Source organism: Pteronotus mesoamericanus, unplaced genomic scaffold (assembly GCF_021234165.1).
Source record: "Pteronotus mesoamericanus isolate MK-2021 breed Mesoamerican mustached bat unplaced genomic scaffold, CSHL_Meso_final scaffold_54, whole genome shotgun sequence".
NCBI lineage: Eukaryota > Metazoa > Chordata > Mammalia > Chiroptera > Mormoopidae > Pteronotus > Pteronotus mesoamericanus.
In genome coordinates, this window is record NW_026555321.1 from 12,052,449 (window position 1) to 12,075,211 (window position 22,763).

A 22,763-nucleotide genomic window follows, 5' to 3' on the forward strand; every position below is an offset into this window, starting at 1 on the left:
CAGTGTGAATTACAATGAAATAATCATCTTCACACATTAAAATGAGGAGAAATGTATTTGCTTTAGGAGATTGAATTAAGGAATACATAAAATGAATGGCTATGTGATATTCATGCAAAGCATAAATGATATTCATTAAAAAGTGTAAAATATTGAAGAGCACTTTTTCCTGAGAGAGAGAGAGAAAAAACATCAGTTCATAAAAAGTATATGTGTCATAATAAGTATATGAAGTGGTATTAAATTAGTATAGAAAGTGGCATTAAATTAGGCACATATTTTGAAAAACAGATAAATTATTAGCGTGATCTTAGAATTTGTGATAAAACACATAATTAGTTGCCCAGAATTTTGAAAACATTAAAATAACTTTCTACTTTTAAAAAAGCAGCATAGAAAAATGGACAGAGCGAGTTCTACAACAGCAATTCAAGGACCAAAATTTCAATACCAACACCTTCCCTTATTAGCTACATACAGATGAGAAAACCATCCCCTCAGGTTTCCACTCCGCAAAATGAATGAAAACACCTCCCCCAGCAGTCTTATTGTTTGGTCATGAAGATAACAGACAATAGACCTCATCATTATTATCTAGCCGTTGTTCTAAATAAAGTTACATCAAACTGAAACTTTACTGTATGTTTTTTAGACTGTATTAGAGTCATTCAATGTTTGCTATTGAATCAAATGTTTATCCATGAAAAAGAGTAAGCATTCCACTGATGGTTTAAAAAAGAATTCAATGCTTATAACGGTGGTCTAAAATATATTTCAAAAACCTTACTTTTCTTTCAATCCTCAGCCTTAAGGGTGCTACAGATCTGTATTCATTTTTGTGTAGGAACATTTTGCTTTTGGTCTGAATCCTGAGCTTTTTTTGAAGATTATCCCATTCTTTCAAAACACAAGGAGATTGTATGATTTGCCTTTGATCTTGGAAGAGATTTGTTAAAATAAACCCTTGATCTTCATCCTGGGGTCTCTTATATGCAAAACACTGCGTTAGAATTTATCAACATTCTTCCATCCAGTGCAAATGCTATGGCAGAGAGGCCTTGACATAGCGCAAATGGTTCTGGGAATTTGGGGTCCTATGACCCATTACTTGAAAACTTAAATGAAACAAATTTTTTACTTAAGGCTGAAATCAGACCAAATATTATTTTTCAACATGCAAGAGAGAATTTCATGGACTACCTAACCAGCAAGGATGTTTATAGCATGTAAGTTTTCTTGTCTGACATGTTTAAGTTCCTGGACCCCTCAAGGAGGACAACTGACAAACGATGAAGAGTCACTACGCATCAGGTCATATTCACCCTCCAGTATGCTGGCCCCCAGTATAAACTACTAAGGGGTTAAGGGCAGCACTCTGGAGGCATATTTTATAACCGTATCCTATATTCTAGCACATCATCCTGTTTACGTGGAGAAAATCCATATTAACTCACAATCTGGAAGATTATAACTTTTAGGTCACGCAGCCACTGTCTATTCTCATTCATTCATTTAGTAAGCAACTTTTAAATGCTTATAGTAGACCCCTAAATTAACTTAAATATCCTGGATATTTCTAAGTACTTTTTTTAAAAGGTTTTAATTACTTATTTTTAGAGAGAGGAGAAGGAAGGGAGAAAGAAAGAGAGGGAGAGAAACATTACTCCATTGCCTCTTGCAGGCCCCCAACTGGGGACCTGGCCTACAACCCAGGCATGTGCCCTGACCAGGAATCGAACTGGCAACCTTTCGGTCTGCAAGACGATGTCCAGCCCACTGAACTATACCAGTCAGGGCTAGCACTACACTTTCATCTGTAATTTATGCATTGATTTTAAGAGAACATGGACATAAATATTAAAGAACTATTTCACCATTACAACATGGAAAGCAGATATTCTTAGTGCAAGCACGGTATTTGGGAAATAAGCAAGGGGTTTACAGTCAAATAAGCCTGCCTTCCGATCATCACTGATCAGCCTGCGACCTTAGGCAAGTTACTTAACGTCTTCGGGTCTCAGTTTGCTCATCACTAAAGCAGGAACAATAACTTCTCCCTACAACATTTCTACACCTCTGATCTTATCTGATCTCTTCAATTCATCTTCTACAGAGCAGCCGGGGAATTGATTTTAAAGAATCAAAAACATGACATGTCACCTCTTCCCTCATCCACAACCCCCATCCCAGCTTGAAATCACCCTTGGCTTTCAAGAGGGAGATTAAAGACTCACAGGTCCTTTATAATGTGGCCTTGGACTGTTTCTATTCCTCTCTGTTGCCCCTTACATAACCTAAACTCAGACCATTTGTTGTTGTACTGAACAGTGCCTCTGTACCTCAGTCACACACTGTTCCCTTTTCCTACCTTATCTCTGTTTCATACAGGGAGCCAAGCACTGTGAAACCACTTTCAGTTAGATTATATTATTAATATCTAAGCATTACAACAATCTTGTCACTTTCCACGCACATTTTTGTAAAAGCAAATCCTGCTTGGTGATGGATTGTGAACAAAAACCTCCCCTTGACGTCCTTTAGGAGAGCTGCAAAGCTTTGTCAAAAAGCTTTTATTAAATACCAAAGGAGAAACAATTAGAAACAAATTCAGAGTACAGATGTTTTCAAAGAGGAGGACTTTGAATTTCTATTCCTTCCAAAACAGACTCAATCCCAGAACCCAAAGGCCCAGCCTTATTCTTCGGCCACCTGGGGATTTGCACTCCCGTGGGCCCAGCCTGTTCTGTGGCCCACGCAGCAGGTTTTCTCCTTGGTAAAGACTGTGAAAACAGACACCCTCTTCGGCAGCCTGCCAGGCTCCTCCTCTCTGACCTTGGTGTGTAATCTGAGGTGGGAAAAAAACATTGTTCTTCCAGATGACATATCCCTAAAAATGACCTTACCTCCAGCATTCTGCGGACTATATTCAACAGAATAGAATTCTCAAAGTGTTTCAGAGAACGCTTATAACAGATGCTACAAGATATACAGGATTCTATGATCAGATGTGTTCAGGAAAGGCTGAATTATACAAAGTCATGCAAAGTTGAACAGTTTTCCTTTGGGAATCTCTAAAAAATGGGTATATAATCCATCGTTTTCCAAATTCATTTGACCATAGAGCCTCTTTTTATTGCTTTTTCTTCAAAGCATCGGTTGGGACTGGTATTTTGGATTCCTTTGGGAACCCCTTCTGAATGTTACTCCAGTAGCCCTGGTATCCATTTAATAAGGATCAAAAAATTACAATAATCAAAAGGATAGCAATTCATGCTAATATTAGCTCACCTAGGGCTGAGGAAGTAGAGAAGTTCCAAAATGGTTAGAGCCGAGCATGATTCTGGACTCAAAATTTTATGTAAGTTAGTGGGAGTCCTGAAGAGAAATCATCAATCACCAGGCGTGGGACAAATTCCCGTAATTCTTGCCCTCCCTCCAAGGCAGTTTTTTAAGCCTAAAGCACTAGGGTCAGTTGGGAAATTAAAGAGTGCACCCAGAATAGGAGGACTCAGACACTCAAAGCAGAAGTGAGTTCTGGTCCCAGTCACTACCACCTACTATGTGACGAAAGTCACTTTATCTCTCTGGGACTCAGTTTGCTCATAAGTCATATAAAATCCATATTGAATACACAGCTCAGAAGTTCTAGTTGTAATACTCTGGGAGCCTGGGGGAAGCCTCCATAATTTTCCAGATGTCTTGGGAGGTGTGGGGAGAGCCGCTTTAACACACAGTGGTCCCAAAGTGTCGGGAGCTTGCCTCAATCTCCTGTCTGGAATTAGACGATAGTAACTTGGAGTCTATTTTAAAAGGAGTAAGTTGGAAGAATCCAGACCCTGAAAGCCCAAGAGATCATGCTCAGAAAGTTATTCGGCACCCCTTTATTTGTCCAAAAATATATTACCTAAGAGGTAGATATCTTTCAGCAATCATGTGATGATATCTAGACATCTAGACCCCACCACCGCATATTGATAATGGGATCTTTCCTCAATTTCGGTAGCCCCCTCAGAGGGCAGGAAATGAACATTTTAACCCCTTTTATAACCTCTCCTGGAGCAGAGATGATTGGCGATGCTGACATGCATTCATTAATTCCAGAGCCTCAGTCAAGACAGAATTAATAAGCAGGTCTATCTCTTTTCTCTGGTGGCAAAAAAAGTCTAAAAAGCAAACTGGCTTAACTTCAGACAGAGAGATGTCGCTCTCACAGAGACTTTCCAAGCCTGAGGTTGTCCATTTATTGCAGTATGTAAAATTTTATCTTGTTTTAAATGCACACAGGTTCTTGTGTACTGAGAGTTCTCCACCTTTTTTCTGAGAGAGAAACCATTGTCATACTCATGTATGTGATGGGTGTCAGGGGCTTTCAGATGGAGTCAAGAGCCTCCTAGAACACAGAGAGAGTAACATTTAAGCTAAGTCCTGCCCTGTGAAGGGCTGACGAGGAGACACTTCAAATAGAGAGAACATGCAGTGTCCCTGAGGCAGATAAGAACCGGGGGTGTTCCACGAACAACAAGGACACTGTTTGGCGGAAGTCAAGTGTATGGGGGTGGGGAAGCAGGTTTTGACATGAGGTGGGAAAAGGCCACCTTTTGGTAAAGAATTTCAATTTTATTCCAAATGCAGTGAAAAGCTACTGAAGTTTTGAAACAGGGAAGTGACATGATCTGATGTTAAGTTTTTAAAATAGGACTCTTTGGTGGCTGGAGCAAGAAAGAATTGAAGGGAAGTAAGGAAGGCCAGGAGGCCATTTGGGGCAGGCAGTGAGGAGAATGGTGACAGCTTGAGCCAGGGGGATGGCCGCGGAGAAGTGGTTGGATTAAAACTAATTTTTGGAGGAAGAACCAGTGAAGCTGCTGGTGGATTGGATGTAGATAGTGAGGGAGCGTGAGGAGTCAAGGAGGCTCTGAGGCTCTTTGCTGACACCCCCAGCTGGGTGGTGGTGCGGAGACGGGGAGACTGTGGAAGGAGCAGGTTTTAGAGAGAATCAGGTTGGAAATGCTTACTGGTTGCACAAGTAGAGGTGTCAAGTTGGCCATAAGGCGTCTGAGGCAGAGATATGCATGTGGATGTCATAAGCATTTAACTGTATTTTAAAGCTATGAGACACAATGAGATCACCTTCGGCAGGGGATGGCGAACTTTTTCTCTAACTTGCCATGTACTAAATATTTTTAGACAGCCATGCAGTCTTTGTCGCAACAGTTCAACTCTGCCATGGTAGCTCCGAGTAGATATAGAAACAGCTATGGACATTATGTATACAAGTGAGTGTGGCTGTGTCCCAATAAAACTTTATTTACAAAGCAAGTAGTGGGCCATATTTGGCCTACAGGCCAAAACTTGCTGACTTCTGACCTATGACCTAGACTGAAAACAGACTGAGAAGAAAAAGTAGCTTAACACAGAGGTTAAGGCACTTCAATAATAATAATTATTATTATGTGTATATAATTATATCACTTACTATGCCAGCTCTTTACTTATATTAACTCAATCTTCATAATAACTGAAGAGGTTGTACTGTGATCACTATTTTACTAAGAAGAAAACTTTGACCTAAATGAAAACTTTTTCTCTCTCTCGAAGGAAAAAAAGAAACCCAGAGATTAACAGTCTAGCCAAGTATGGCAGTTCTGTGATAGTTTTAGATTTGGCACCTAGATTCTTCCAGTTCACTTTTCTACCATCTCTGGAGCATGGCTCTCATCCTCATGGCCCAGAATGGTGTCTAGAGCTCCAGCCATCCTACTGACATTCCACACAGCAGGAGGAAGGAAAAAGAAGCAAATGGTATGCACCAGTTGTCTTTGTCAGCTATCTTTTAAGTTTCCTAGAAACCACTATATGACATTTCTTCTGCCGTATCTCATTGGCCAGAAGTTACTCAGACAGGCACTGGATGCAAGGAAGACTAGGAAACAAAGGTTTTTGGTTTGGTTTTTATTTTTCCCCCTAGGGCCATTGTCTTCTAAAATTTAAAGATTCTATTACTAAAACAGAAAGTAAGATCATTAGAGTAGAAACTAACATTAACATTGCCCAATGTTTATTATCTTTCTTTATCTGCCTTTTTGCAAGTGTAGTTGATTACTCTCTCCCTAAGACATCTCTCATACGTCTGACCTCCACTGTTAAAGTCCTACATACTGTTCAAAAGCCAGTTCACAGGTCACCTCTTCTGTGAAGCTGTCCCTGATGCCCAGGCAGATTCTTCCAGTGTTTATTTGTCACAGTTAACACACACTCCCTAGCCTGTCTCCTTGACCTGTCTCCTCTACTTGACTAGACAACTCAAGGGCAGGTGAAGCCAGGTTAAGGCATGGAAGGCAACTTTTTAAAAACTAAGGGAAATATGCAGTAACACCGAAAGTAAAGGAAAAGGAAAGAGTAGGCAGGATGCCCTGGCCATAGCGAAGGGGCTGGGGTTGGACACCCAATAGAACAGCAGTTCTGATATCTTGCTGCCTATGAAATAAACTTTCAGAAATTCTGATGCTTAGGTTTCACCCCATATTGATTAAATCAGAATTTCTGAGGGTGACACTTGGGTTCTTTAGAGTTTTATGGGTGATTCCTCTGTGGAGCCCTATTTGAGAATCAACACAGTTGGAAATAGACAAAACAGCGGGGTGATTGCGGGCGGGGGAGGAGAGGGGAAGTAAAGGAAGGTAAGGGGGGACCAAATGGTGATGGAAGGAGACTAGATTTGGGGTAGTGAACACACAATACAGCGTACAGATGGTGTGTGGTGCAATTGTGCACCTGAAACCTGTAGAATTTCGTGAACTGGTGTCACTCTAATAAATTCAATTTTAGAAAAGGGGAAGAAAGGAAGTGAGGAAAAAAGAGACAGAAAATGAGAAGCCACTTCCTCCTTCAGAGACCTTGAGAGTTTGTTGTTTACCTATGAGGTTTTCAAGCAAAATTATTAGTCTTATCCTTTCAAGTTATTTCCTTCTGGCTATGGATGAAGGTATATTTCTATAATAAATAATTATTGATTGAAGCACTTCTAATGAGAATTATTAACGCTCTGTAAGTTTATTTCAGGCAGTTTGAGGCACTATGGGTCAAATAATTCTTAAGCTTCTCTTTAAGTAACTAAATTAGAATAGTCAGCCAGGGAAATAAGAAAACAATCTTACTGAAGCTCACCTCATTTGTGACACATAATATGTTTAAATTGCTTTATCGACTTCACAAAGAAGCCTGCCAGATCGATCACAAGTGACAGAACTGTGATTGCTTCCATCAGGGTGTGAGGGGCCGCATTTCAAATTCAATGTGAGCATTGAACTCCATTTCCATCAACAGTAATGAGAGTTTCATGCATTTACGACAAAAAAAGACGAGCCCTATAAGGAGTGAGTTTCAGAAGGTTTTGTACTGTTTTCTCCAAAAAATAGAAGTTAATAAGGAAGTGGGTTCCCTTAAATGTATTTTAAAACGTTTTTCCTACTCCATGATTTCTGAGGGAATTCAGGATAATTTAAATTCAATAAAAAAATACTGTTGATTCTCAGGAGTTCTTCCAAATATTACATGAAAGTTGAGAGAAAATGTTTTACAGGAGGCATTCTTTCCTTTTTCACTGCAGTATTTATATCCGGTTTTAAGTCAGAATAACACTCCAATTTTTTGCAGTGTTTCAGAGTAAAAGCAAATTTGGAAAATTGTATTTTTTTTTTTGGAATGAAAGTTGAGGCTTTGGCTTTAGTTGATATTGTTACTGGTGAAAAGCAAGTAATTGCTTGGTTTTGTGCCTTCAGTGAAATAGGTAGCCAGGAATTGCACTGAGGGAAACTGCAGACCTGGATTGATTCGACACACAGCTCCTAACCAGAACGAGGCCTCAGAACAAGTGTGCTTGCCAGGAAAGAAAACTGCTTTATTGATAGGTTAATTTTCAGATTAGTTTTGGGAAATATGAGATAAATAAATGAAATCAGACAAAAACAAAAAAACATAAGGCCTAGATTCTTTTTCCTGGGGTTTTCAGAAAATAATCATTGCTTCCAATGAAATGTTTTGACATTTTCAGTAGGGAGAACATGTTAACTGTAATGTAATGTGTATGTGCTCTTAAAAACCCTTGTGAATAAATCTTTTATTTGTTTTAAGAGTAATCAGAGAGCAAAAACACTATTACAATGTTAGCTGCGTTCTTCGTTCCTCTGGTTACATCCATGCTTTCTAGGATGTTGCGATTCATTTTCCAGTTCAGAGGTACCAATTTGAAGAAAATTCCTTTACTTATAGTTCAAGTTTTCATTTTTATAGTTGTTTTAAAGTTGTTTTGTTTTTATAGCTTTTTCACTTGTCTTATAGTTGCAGTTTTTTGAGGAGTCTTATTACTAAATGTCCACGGGGTCTGTCTGGGCTTCTTCCCTTATTTTTGTCTCATCTGCTTCTTGCTTTCTAATTCTTAACCTTCTTCCCTCAAACAGATAGCTCCATCACTACATTTCTAAAAATCACCACCACTTAAAGGCTCCCTTGCACAACAGTGACCAACTTCACTCTGTATATTGAACACGCATGCTGTTAAGCTACTTGGTGGCAGGGGCCATGATTAAATGTTTGAACAGCCTCTGCTCCCACCACCTCCTGCCTTGTGCTTAACAAATGCCCTGTAGACGTTGGCTGAAAGAGGGCAATACCCTCCTTTCTCCTGTCATATGTCCCTGTCCCGGAATTCTGGGCTGCAGTTAACTGGAACTTCACATCCAAAGTCAAGGTCTTACTATTGAATGTTACAATATTATATTGCTCTGGTCCCTTGGGTCCAATAAGGTCACACATTTGTGGACCAGCAGGAACCCAAATATAAATGTCACCACCTGAAGCCCAGCCCTGCAAACTAAGTCTCCAGAAGAAAGAAGAAGAATCCCTAGTTTCAAAGAAGGCAACTTCCACCCTTACTGAATCAGCATCTGGAACACACATGTGCTGACCACCATCCACATGGAGAAAATACTGTTAGTAATCGTCTCAACAAACAATTACGGTCTAATGTGGTATTTGCTTGAATTGAGTCTTAGTTCAAAGATGTGATGATTCTTACAGAAAATGCTTTCCCCATTTGGATTACTATCTTTAAATGCCAAGTGCATGAACACTACCTAAATCCCAGGCATGCTTCAAAGTAGTCTCAAAAGCAGATTTGAATGGGAATATAATGATGGTGTGCACAGCCTTCCATATACTACTGATAAGAGTGCTGTTACAAAGAAACAGGGAAATGCTGTAATAGAGAGGTGTTCTTCATTTATGTGTATCCCACATGCTCTCCTTCATGCACTTACAAACAAAACAGAAAGACAGAAGGAGCAGTTCATTTAAGCTTTAGGTCTCATGTAGATTAATGCTAATGATGTAGAAAATTATCAGGTGCATAGAACAAAATAGAAGTCACTTACAGACACCAGTGACATTTTCAAATGTGGCTTCACTTGGCATATTTTAAAAGCCTGTGGGCCCTGTATGTCATTAGGAAGATGGTTGGATCCTCGTATTAAAAGCCAATGAGTAACATTCAACAACAGACTTAACCACTAACACTTGTATCACTGGTTTAAAGCTTGAAAGTCGGCCATGAGGCTCATGATGCCTGGATTTTCTCTAGTTCACGCTAATAAACTAGATTATTGATTTTAGGATTTTCTGTGTAGCCAAGGATAGTCTCTAAGATGTCTTTATAATGTTTCATGCTTAAGTTGTCAACCAAATGACATAACAATGAGTAATCATTTTCTAATCATGTTGGAAGGGGATAAAAAGAGCCTATAAGGTGACTCTTCCCAGCCTCAGAGCAACAGGAACATTCTTGCTCTCAGTCCTGTAGCTGGGCAGAGGTCATGTCCACCTGCCTGCCGTCTTCCCCAGCAATGAGCTGCATTCACAGCTTAAGACCTCGGAGAGTCGGAAATCTGCTTTCCAATACATTTGAATGGCAGGAGGGCTCAAAAGACACCTCAATCTAAATAGGATTTTAGCACGTCAGGTGCTATTCCAAAGTAAAGCAGGCTGGGCTGCTGTGTTGGTGGTGGTGTTTATTCATCTTCCCTTCTCGTTTCATGTGTATGGATGTACGCTTCTCGGCGTATATGCCCGGCTCTCCGGCTGTATGGGGCTGGTGAATGCATGCATAGAGTGTGTGTATATGTAAAGTAGAACCTGAACCAGGGTAACAAAATGAACTACTGTATGCAAGAACTCTATGAGGTGCACCCAGCTGCCGGCAGCAACTGCTACATGCAGGCCACTGATTATTACGCGTATTTTGAAGATAGTCCGGGTTACAGTGGGTGCCACGCTCAGGCTGTGCCCAGTAACAACATATATATGGAACAGGCCTGGGCAGTGAATCAGCCTTATACCTGTAGTTACCCTGGAAACATGCTGAAAATCAAGGACTCTGACTTGGACATGGCCCTGAATCAATACAGCCAACCTGAATATTTCACTGAAGAAAAGCCTACCTTTTCTCAAGGGCAGTCACCATCTTACTCGCAAAAAAAAGGTAGGGACCATTGCACCTAAATTTATTAAAAGTTTCCGTTGTGTGTGAAAGTTGCAGTTTGCATCAGCTTGCTCAAATATTTGGCTTTGAGTGCTGAATGTCTGAAATGAAAAACAGCAGTGAAGAGAGATTGCTGGGTGATTGAAAGGGGTCCATGAACAACAAAGATTTCCAAGCACTTTTTTCTTCATGTATTAAAGCTGGATTGAGTTGTTTTTTAGATTGTGTGTGTGTGTGTGTGTGTGTGTGTGCGCGCACGCGCGTGTATAGAGAGAGAGTATGTGTGGCTATGTATAGTGCAAAGTGATTATTGTCAGCTTCTTTGCTTTAAAAAAAACATATAAAAAGCTTCCCCTTGGTGAATAAGTACTGTGGTGTTTGAACTGGGGATAATTCTCCCCAGTTTAGGTTCAGATTAAAAACTCATTTGACTCCTTGGCACTTCATATTAAAAGTTTATTTTAGTTAACTAGTAAAATATTTCAGTGATTTTTGAAACCACTCTAATGTTAGGATTTGTAAATGTTTAGTTTAATATATTTACTTATCCATGTAAACTGTAAAGAATCTCCTTGTAACCAGAGCAAGCTGTAAGAAGGTAAAACTTAAAAGGAACCTGGTACATTTTATATTGCGACTGTGTCCCTAAAGTTTAATGTGCCTTCAATCATGTCAAATGAACTCTTTATGTGAGGGTGAAATATCCTTAAAATATCCATTGCTAAAACAAATACAACATCCATTTATTTTAATAGACACTGATTTTACAATGTTGCTTAATTTTCTATCAATGGAACATTTCTTGTATTACCAAAAATGAAAATAAGAAGCAAACCAGTCGCTATTAGGAAGTTAGTGGCAACTGCCAGATAGAAAATGCTTTCTAAAATAGCTTAAATACTAGTGCAAATGCACCAGAAGTTCATTTTTTCTGTATACAATCTACAGGATATTATATAAGAAACCAAATTAACAGGTTTCTGTAATTTGCAAGAATATCATGGCCATTCATCTTGAACTGTGAATTTGTCTGTAAAATTGTCTTAAAACAGAGTGTGGTTTATTTGATGTGGCTCCTATAAAAATTATTATTTGCTGTTTTGAATGTGACCATAAGAGGTAATTAATAGCAGCCTGTTTTGAAAAAAAATAAACAAAATCTTTAAAAACTACAAACTAAATCTAAAATCCCTGTTCAATTTTTACTATTCTGTAATTTCCAGATATGAAATATGTAGGGGATTATAGCATAAGACATATTCAGACTTGTTCATCTGCATTTTCACTTAGTCTTGCATCCTTGTGAAGGGCATCAGAATTTCTCATTTATTGCAAGGGACAGACCACGTAAGTCCCCTAATGGGAACATTTGAGGGAGATTGTGTGCTTTCTGTTTCATTTACCATTATACTTATAAGTAATTTATCTTTGAAAAGAAGTTAACATTGCCTCATTAGACATGCCTGGATATGCCTTTCTTACTGATGTAGGATCATTAGACAATGTTGGTGTCTATCTCTCTATTTGGGAATTCCACTAGTCTTAAAAATTCCTGCAAAACTTGTCAGGCTTTTTACTCTTTTTTTCTTTTGTCTTTTTATTGTAATTTCTTCAGCCAGCACTGGAGAATATTTGCTTATAAAACGTTAAGCCAGGGATTCTTTACTAATTAATTTGAAGCATGAACTAGAGGTTAAGACACATTGTATGCATATATTGATGTAATTTCTCAAAGCCATATGCCATTAAAAGGCCGCTGCCACCTGCCAGACTCACTAAATCAAAGCAGGCAAATATTCTTAAATGCGCTGTTATTTACTGTTACAAGTCTTTAAGTAAATCCCAGTAAAACTAAACCCAGCTGTTAACTGTCTCTTAGGACAAAAGGTCATACCCAACATGTTTATCCACATTGATCCATTATTGATTTTTGTTGTTGCTGAAGAACATCAGTAATATCTCCTTAAGAAAAAATTAAGACTATAAACAGGTGTTCAATGGGGCAGGCCTCATTATTGCAATTGGATTTTTACCTGTTTTCATGAAACTCATAATTGCTTCATCTGTGCTTGTTGCTATCACTCCAGCTGTATAAGCGCTTCATTAAAGCAACTGTCATAACTTTTAAATAATTTTTGAGGATGGCTTATTCTCTAGCCTTTAATTGGAGTTTACTAGTATGTAGAAAATGATCATAATCATTTTTAAGTGTATTTAAGTACATATAGATAAATAAAGAAAAGCTACAAACAAAACCCAGTGTTAAAACTGGTTATTTTAATGGTTGACATTAGAATGACTTTTAACTCTCTCTGTATTTTTTCTGTTTTTATATTTATAGCCAAGAGGGAACAAAGTTATCAAGTTCCTGAAGCACTAAGAATACAAACTAAGGAAGAGTCAGAATTCAGTTTATTAAATCAAATTTAAAACAAGACTTCAAGAATTGGCAGGGGAGCCAATGTAATTTTCACATGAAGAGGGCTGAAGTGCAACTATAATGTCTGTCTTATTTTTCATATAGAATATGAGAAAACACATATTTCATTTTTAAAAGTTAGAGACAAAAGCACCATAGCTCTCAGTCAGGAGATATGAGCTCCTTATTTTTATTTATTTTTCTTTTGTCTTTCAAATAACCTAGCCATGGTTTGTTAAGTTAAAATTGTCCATTGCAGCCAGTTCTGACCGCTCCTGAGGTCCCCAGACAGCTTGAGTCTGGCTGTTCTGCGGGCAGCTTTGCCGGTCAACCTCTGGGTCTGTTGACACAGAGCCCGTCCCTGGAGTGTCTGTCCCCAGCAGCCCTTCTCCACAGGATTCTTTGCTTCGCATTCAATAGACCATCTTTCTAGGAATTGCACGTTCCAAGAAGTTGCTGGTGTGTTTGTATCAAAGTCAGTGATCATGTCCAAAAGGAAAATAATTTCCTCTTTTGGAGCCAGGGTCGAGGGATGGGGTGTGTTTGTCCTGTTCAGTTTTGCTTTGGTTTCGATTGCACATGTCCTTGTTCTATAGCCAGTGTTTGTGTTGTGGAGAGAAAAATGAATAACTGAAGCAGAAACTCCACATATACAACTCTTCTTTCTCAATCTAATCTCGATACCCCTTGGTCTTAGAGACAGGAATCTAAATCTTTTTTTTTTTTTTTTTTTGATGTTCTGTAGCCCTGTTGACTTTGTGTGAATACTTGTACAGACATGAGAAATGGAAATTAAATGGTAAGGTTGGGGATGTTTGAAGTGACCCACATCAAGAGTCTTGGATTAAAAAGAGGAGTTAAGCCCAAAGAAATATGATTTCTAATTAGAGTTTCCTTGACCTCTTTTTAAAGTTGGAGAAGGATTGCTATACCGTAGAGCTGGGGATGGGGGGGTTTCAAAGTCTGCACAGAAAAAAAATGCTACGTGAACCACAGGTACCCTAAAATGCTAGAATCGCACTCCTAGTGAGAGGCAGACAGGAAAGGAAACCAAAAAATGGCAAGATTTACGAGTCCTATTGCATAATCACTCCCAACCATGAACTTGAATATGAGGTGACTGTACACTATTTTGATTTCTCTTTCTCAATATTCCCTCCCCTTCCCTCCCTTCCCCTCTTCTCCTCTTTGTCTCTCTCCCACCCACCCCCACCGCTGTCACTCAATCTCTCTCCCTCAGTCTTCCTCTTTCTCCCCCCTCCCATCTCTACTCTTCCTCTCTAGTTGAATTTTTTTTAATTTAAACAAATACGCAATCAGTCCACCCAATGAACTGTTGCAGACATCATGTCTTTAAAATGTAATAATACTTAAGAGGTTAATGCAACTGCAGATTTTTCTACAATGTCTATGCAATCGTAAGGATGCTGATGGAAGGCTAGGACTCACATCAGGCACCGCCACCAGTATGCTATTACGAGACAGCGCCACTCTAGAAAACACTAGGCCCATTTTGTGGAATATGTAATATACTCACTATTCAAAAGGTTAAATGAAAGTGCCTCTCAGCTCCCAGGAATGGAAGCAAAATAAGAAACAACAGTAGTTTCCAAACCAAGTCTAAGTGCAGCCAAAAGCCTGAGCTGGCTCCTCTCTCTTTTCTGTTTTGTCAAAGGCTTGTCCTGCAAAGATTTGATGAGATGCCCTAACCTCATCCTAGATTCACTGCCATTCCTCACAATGGAAACTAATAGCCGGAGTCCAAGGCATTGCGAGAGACCGAAGTGGGATGCCTGGCCGGCTTGGGAGAGAATGTGGGTGCTGCTTATTTCCCGCATTCAGGGTGCACATCCACCACCGTGCATGTGAATCCTTCCCCACAAACTCACAGCTTTTTGCTCAGCTCCCAGTATTCGGGTGCATTCGGCCTGAGGTCCGATTGCTTCCCACTCTACCATCTGCTCTAGCCCAACTTTTATGACCCCAACTTTTTGTTCTGACCCTAAGTACCAGTGCCCACTTAGCAGCTGTATTCTTCCTTTTCCAGATCCTCAGGAGTCCTGAGCTCCCATGCGCTGTCCTTGGTACTACCCTCACCTCAGCTCCCTCTGTACTAGGTGCTTAACGAGCATCCTCAATTCTCCTGAACACTCCCAGAAGGTGCCCCGCCCTGCCTCCTTTCCCTACCTGTAGATCCTTCCCCCCATATTGTTCTGTCCTCTTCTCCCCATGTTCACCCCTCGTCCCCCTCAAAGACCCCTGCTTCCGGCCACTCAGTGGCAGTCCTCCCCTGCCCTCTGCACTCACCACAGGCTTCTCCTGAACATTCAGACCCTTTCCCATGGTCTGTTAGATCAAACGCTAACTCCACCAGCTCTTCCCCTCCCTAAAGAGCTACATTTTGTTTCAGGCTTTGTGCGTCCGTCCACACCCGCTGTTTCAAAAAGCCTGGCCAGCTTCTCAACACATTCCTCTCTCTGCCATACTGCCCCCATCCCTGAACCAATGAATGACACTTTTTTCTACCTAGCACCCACTGCCAGCCACACGCCAGTGCGCATCCTGCCATTCTCGGCACTTTAGGTCACTAACTCAGCTCACAGCCCATCAGATTCTTCTGTTTAATCAGCACCACATTCAAAGGCAGGATGTTTTATACAATGATACTAAATGATGTGTGCAGGTCACCTTTTTGGAACGAAAATAAATTATATATCATATGTATTAGACCAGAGCTTCTCAGCCTTGTCACTGTTGACATTAGGGGCCAGATAATCCTTTGCCATGGGGGCTGTCCTGAGCCTTGTAGCACATCCGGCAGCATCCCCAGTCTCTATGCACTTGAAGCCAGCAGCACTCAACAGCCCCTTCCCCAGCAGTGACAATTAATAATGTCTCCAGATATTGCCAAATGTCCCTTCATAACACCTCACTATATTAAATTAACTTAATATTTAGAGATCAACTGTAGTAATGGATTTTTTTTGTAATGTGAAAATCCCTCCTCTGTTTTCATATTCCATAGCTTAGACTTTTGCAGACTGAGCTGTCTCACTTTTTTTCTTTTTTGCTCAGTCCTCCCCCAACCAGATTGAGTGGTATCAAAATGGAGTGGTACACGTGAACATACATAGACCTGTGTATCTGCAACATGTTACTTACATATATGTTATAGATCATTCCCATAGCCTGAGTTTGGGTTCTATTTGCCATATATGCTTGTTTATGTCACCTCTGTCTAGATCATTAGCACCATGAAGTAGCCTCCTTCACACTCTGTGAAGGGCTCTCCCACCGTGACCGCAGAGTGTGCCTGCAGGGAGACCAGGGCAGCTTATAGCAGCAGCGATATTCGTCCGGATAACACTCTAGCCACTTCTTCATATAACATCAAGCTGAAGAGCTGATAGCCCACATTTTCAGCACTACAACCTTGAATCTCATTCTGAATGGATTCTCAGATTTAAAAAAAAAAAAGACATGCATTTTTCTCAAATACATAAGATGTGAAGTAACAGAGGGTGCTCTGTGTGAGCTCAGGGCCATAAGTTGACTCTTAAAGCAAAATGAGATGTAGCTCGTGACCACTGCCAGTGGCCTTCTCCGCTCCCCTGCCCCTCCCCACTCCTCACCTCCTGCTTTTTAATCCGTCTCTTTTAAAGCAGGCACTGATCTCATTAGTACCCGGGTTCTAAAACTGCAATGCCTACAAGCACCAGAGCTGATATTAATGACGGAGAGGCACAATTGTTCCTCTTAATTTAAGTTTTGCAACTCACACACACACATCTTTTATGTGTTACAGGAGTATTTTTATTTCCATAAAGAAATATATTCTTTCATTTTTCTTGAATTACTTTTGTCTTCCCACTCTCAACAAAGATAAAAGTTCTGTGAAACACATCTTCACTTGTAAAAAGACGTAACACGAGAATAAACGTAAATGGCAACTGGCATTTCACCTCGAGAGTTGGGGCAGAACATGGACTGGTGCTGACAATGGAAAACTAGAGAGCAAGTCTGCCTCTTAGGAGGTAGACTGCCCTTCTCAGTCCAGTTGATTGCTGCCCTGTGAAAATACCGGCTCTTTTTTGCCAGATCCTCCCAATTTTTCACAGGAAGGAAGAAATCTAGGTTTTATATGAAATCTCCTGGTTTTCAAAATTGGCTGAGATTTTTAAACACTCTGCAAGCCAAACACTGGAGACTGCCAGTGTGTGTACCCTTGTGATTAAAACTTTGACGGAAACTCATTAAACCAATCTCTTCCCTTTTCTGGTGATTTGCATCTTCAAGTCATACAGTTCTAATTGTAGATTGACTGCTTATGTCAGCTACTAAGAATTTGAGCCTACAGGGTAGGAAGAAGGAAGGTTCTCCTTGTGCATGAAACTGCGCTGTGCCCAAGCCTACCCTAAAAATTAATATATTTTAGCTTCAGGAAGTCTTGAGTCAGGAGAAATAATCTAAAACTTACTTTGCCCCTCTTTCTGACCTAAGACTTCTAGATGGTGGAAATCCAGAGTCCCTTGCCCTCATGACCTCTCCCCTTTGATCTCCTCTCACCTCTGACCCGGTCTTCCTTTCCTTTCTTTACCTGCCAGTGCCTTAGAGTTTAAAAACTTGGGACTCTAGTGGCTACTGTCCCCCAGCAGCAAGGATGCAGCCAGCCAGGGTAAAGCAAAGATGCTCAGTTGGTCCCACGAGGATAGCAGTGAGAAGAGAAAGATGGTTGCCATTCTAAGGAAATATGTTGTAAAGTAGGAGCCTCTGTGGCACCCCTGCTGAGAATTTGTGGACGGCGGTGAAAGAATACCTGTTAGTCAATGCTGGTTCAAGTTTGTACCCAGTGTCTTACACATGAGGCCCATACATGTTTGTTACATAAATGGACAGATGGATGGAATGCATATATTGTTTATCAGAGGGTTGAGATTAACATTATGCAAAACTTGGTACCTAATACCAAGAATCAAATGTGAAAAGAATCACCTTAGTATGTCAGGAAAGGCTAAAAGATAACCATCCAAGATGTTTGAAGTTTATAAAGAAATGATGTAGGGAAGAAGGTGCCAGTGGGGCTGAGGGACTTGACTCACAAGGGTCTGTGCTGTGGGACACGCTGAGGAGGTTCAAGATAAAATGGGAAGAATACCCAAACGTGAATGATTTTGCTTCCTTAGGAGTGTTAAATTATAGTCTCATCTGATACCCTGACTCCTACCACTCAAGGTTCTTTGCTGGCTCTAAGTTGACAGTTCCACAGGATGAGTCAGCAAATGGATTTCTTTCGCCTCCCTGAACTGCCCAAAGCATTTCCTACTGCCAGCAATAACACGGCTCCTCTTAGATGCCGGGGGTGCTGCCACTAGGCAAGGGGTTCTGCAGAAATTAACATCAGCCATATTGGAAATGGCCTCTGAGCTCGGCTTCTCCGCTAGACCTTCCTTCCAAGGTGGCAACTTCTACCTTACATCTGCCATCAAGATTAATCTGCCTTATGTTCTAATCTTTTTCCGAAGGCCTGTGTCTACCAAGGTGACAAAAGGTGCCAGTATTTCTTCTCCTAGAATCTGAGAGGCTGTTATAATTCACTCAAGAGAATTAAACTAACCAGGCTTCTGATTTCACACATGCACAGGAAAGCCTGGAATCCAATGCCAACCCAAAAGCCAAGCTTACTGCCTGTGGCATGCTTTCTAGTGCAAATGTACACAGCCTCTCCTTCCACCTACCAAGTCCCTCTGAGGAGCAAGTTTTCTAAAACTGAAGCTGGCTATGCGTGTACACCTTGAAGACATTATGCTAAGTGGAAAGCCAGTCACAAAAGACCATGTTTTGTATGATTCTATTTATGTGAAATGTCCAGAATAGGCAGATCTGTAGAGAAACAAATTAAATTAGTGGTTTCTTAGGGCAGGGCAGATGGAGAAGATAGGAGGAATGGGGGGATGGCTTCTAGAGGTACAGGGTTTCTTTTGGGAATGATGAAAATGTTCTAAAATTGATTGTGGTTATGATTTCACAACTCACTGACTATATTAAGAGCCATTGAATTATATGGCATGTGAATTATATCTTAATATAGCTAACAATAAAAAAAAGGTAAAAAAATGTGAGTAATACTTTACCACGTCAACCTATTTTTATGCAGGATAATACTTATCAATTAATCAGACATAGCCAAGTGCCGACTAATAAAAAATCTCAAAGTCCTTTGTTGAACAAACAGATGGAATTTGCTTTCATAATAATATGCTTCAGAAAGTGGCAAGATAATTTATTAGTCTGAAAAATCATGCACCTGAGTAAATAAAAGCTGAGGAAAATATATCACCCATGGATGCATCATCCTAGGCCCTAATTGTTTTCTGAGCATATTAACTGTCCTCCTTTAACAGTCAGCTGGTATAATGTGCAGGTGAAATTCTCAGATGAGCAGTGTGGCCTCCGGGGTTGTGTCTCTCCTATTTGTTTCCAGGCAGAACCCAAGCCTGACATCCAGTGCATGTCCACTCGTGGAAACAGAACCGGCACGGCACACGCATGCTCCTTCCCTGGGCGTCCTGCCTGCATGTGGCGCACCTGGTGACCCTGAAAAACAACAAAGGCGGAGACACGGGGATCAGAGAGCAGGGGATGCCTAAGTCCTCCAGGCGAATGGGTTAGCACGAGACGTCGCCCAGTACATCCAGTGACCTTAAGGGAAACCCCACCTTCCATTTCATTCTACATGGAGTGTTACTCCCTGACAGAAATTATTTATTGGTGGATAATGGGCTTAAGCATAACGATTGATGTGGCATTGCCTGCGGTGCCCATTTTGGGTAAATAAGATGGTTCCAAGTTAATATTTTAGAGAGAAAAGAAGGAGATGGGTGGGGTGCACCGGTATGTTCATGTAAACAACTGCTACCAGCCTAAATGGGTACTTTTGTAGAAGTCTTGAATATTTAACTAAAGACTTACTTAATCACCTATTCATCCACCCACCAAGATAATCTAGGAAAAATAAGCGAGCAGAGCAAAGCATCCATCAGGCCAGCCTCCTGAAAACAGGAGGCGCCCATTCCACTCACAGGTGGAATTACCATGGGATTCCAGGTTCACGCGAACCTTAAAGGTCAAACAGTTCAACCATCTACTGCTGAACTAAGGGAGGAGGGATCCAGTGTCCTACTGCCTACACCAAAGATAAAGCAGGTTGAGGGAGCGATGGTGAGGGACCTGCGTCTTCCTAACTCTGGCTAACATTCTCCGGCCCTCCCAAGGCATGTCCCACAAGCAACATACTGTCTAACTGTACTACCATTTGTTCCTGAATGTGATACTAGAAGGAAATAACCTGTATCTCTTTCTCCCATATCTCTGCCACCTGCACTTGATATCAAAAGCTCAAAAGTCTTTATTCTGATCAACTGTATGTAACCTCTATGTATAAGAGGTAACTTTCCTGACATTGATATGTATATTCCATTTGCCTTTACCAGGCAGGTACAGTGTTTTAACAATTGGGTTACTTTGTTATTTAAAGTTACTTTGTGTTTTATAAGCATGTGTTTCAGTGCCCACACAAGCACTTATGCACCACAGTCACACACACACACACACACACGAAGATGAAGAAGCACCAAAATGCTAGTTACGTTTGCAGCACAAACAGGGGTTACGTTTGTGGTGGAGAGCTGACAGAAAATGTGTGCTTTACTAATTTACATCTTTCAGTTGTTCTATAATGAACTATATTACCTGTGTAGTTTTATTTTAAAAATCTGGACTTGCAAGGAACTAATACACACATTGTTTATGATTCATGAAGACTGACCACTAAAGTCCATTGATAAATGGTGGTTAAGCCCAGAGCATCTCTGGTCATTTTCACTATAACCCACCCCCGATTTTACGCTTAATAACTAATTAGTTCTCTGGATGCAGAGACTTAGTGGAATTTTTATGTTGTTTCTTGGTATGCATGGACTCTGCAAAAACTGTGTTTGGAATGAATCGGCGCCTAATGAGTCTTCCTATAGATTTTGTTAGTTTTTCTCATGAAATGTGAGTCCCAGCCCATCCATTACCTGCAAGATAGTGGTAAACGATCTTGGTGTTTGGGGTTTACAGTCATGTCAAGGGGAAATCTGACCAGCAAGCAAAGACTCTTTTGAGTGGAATGAAGAGTGGTTTATAGAGCCCAAAGTAGAAAGGTGAGCAAGCTGTATACAGTTCAGACTTTGGCGATGGCATCTTAATCAAACTGGCCTGGACAGAGTGACTCTCATGTGGGGAAATGGTGCTGCACTTTAGCTCTTCTTAGTCCTGTCTCCCGTATGAAACCTAGTGATCAGAGAAGAGGAGAAAAAAAAAAAAAGCAGGATCAAATCTAGCTGATTAGTGAGCATGTGTCTCTCCAGATCACTAGTTCTTTGTGGAGCTTGAATCTGGGTGTTTTTGTCTTAATCAGAGTGGAATCTTGGTTTCTTGACCAAAAACCAAACTTGCTAATGCAGTTTTCATTAGGTCAGAAGTTTGGACCTGTATTTGCATTACCATCTCTTTCAAAAACCCTTGCTGAGGTCTTTAGTCCTTTCCATCTGTAGGTTCCAGATAGACGCTCCCCAACCTCCCCACCCCCGCCCCTGCCCTTACATTCTTTGCCATTCGCAGATAACAGCTATGTTGAAAAACTGAGGCAGCCGTCAAAGGAAGCAGGTGCCAGACGCCTGGGTTTCAGCACGAGTGACAGGATCCCTGCCCTCTAGCTGGAATTATACAAATCTGTTGTGAGTCACAGATTACAGGCTAAGGGAGGGAAAAGCTCACCGTAGTTACAGTGCAGATAATAAAGGGCTGCTCTTGGGGAAGCACAAGGAGGTATGGGCGCCCCCAACCCGGGCTTCAGCTGAGGGGCAGGCGGGAAGGCTCCTCCAAGGTTTCCCTTTTGTGATTCTGGACGTAGCCCTCTCCCAGTGTCTCCCGCATCATATGCAGGTGATCTCTTCTGTTTTCCCCACTGCACTGAAAGTGTCCCCCGAAATTAAAGCAGTCACTTTTAGATCCTTGGCACATTGCCTAGCCCATAGTATTACCTATATAAATCTTTATCAAATGGAACCACCCTCTTGTATTGCCTTCATTTCTTTGTTTTTTAATAACAGCTTTATTGAGACATATTTCACATATCATAAAATGCACACATCTAAAGTATACAAAATATGTCCATACAAAACAATGTTTTTTTATCCAATGGTATTTAGTATATCCACCGAGTTGAGCAGCCGTCAACACTACACAATACCAGAACATTTTCTTTACCCTGAAAAGAAACTTTGTATTCTTCAGCAGTCACTTCCCATTCCTCCCACCCTCCAGGCCTTGGCAACCATTTATCTAATTTCAGCATCTATAGATTGGCCTATTCTAGACATTTCATGTACATGAAATTGTAAAATATGTGGTCTTTCAAGTAGCTTCATTCGTTTAGCATATAGTTTTCAAGATGCATCTGTTTTGTTGCATATAATTGTACTTCACTCCTCTTATGGCTGAATAATATTCCATGGTGTGAGTATAGCGCCTTTGGTTTGTCCATTCACCATTGGACAGACATATGAGTTGTGTCCACATTTTGGACATTCTGTCTGAATAAGGCTGCTCTGAGCAGCCACATACACGGTTTTCTGTGGACACAGGTTTTCAGTTCTCACGGGTATATATACCTAGGAGCGGAGTTGCGGGGTCATTTGCAACTTTATGTTTAACATTTTGAGGAACTGCCACACTGTTTTTCAAAGCACATTTTATATTCCTACTAGC

The 22,763-nt window shown here is 40.7% G+C and overlaps 1 protein-coding gene across 8 annotated transcripts in view; it reads left to right on the top strand.

Moving 5' to 3' along the window:
- THRB (thyroid hormone receptor beta) overlaps positions 1–22,763 on the top strand; it is a 330,196-nt gene that overhangs the window by 271,793 nt on the left and 35,640 nt on the right. Inside the window, exon 1 of one of the 8 annotated variants that reach the window (XM_054595375.1) lies at positions 10,204–10,531. The exons of the other annotated variants lie outside the window; for them this stretch is intronic. Coding sequence (XP_054451350.1) covers positions 10,204–10,531 — 328 coding nt within the window. Of the gene's footprint in view, positions 1–10,203; positions 10,532–22,763 lie in introns of those variants that run through there. 8 annotated transcript variants of the gene reach the window in all.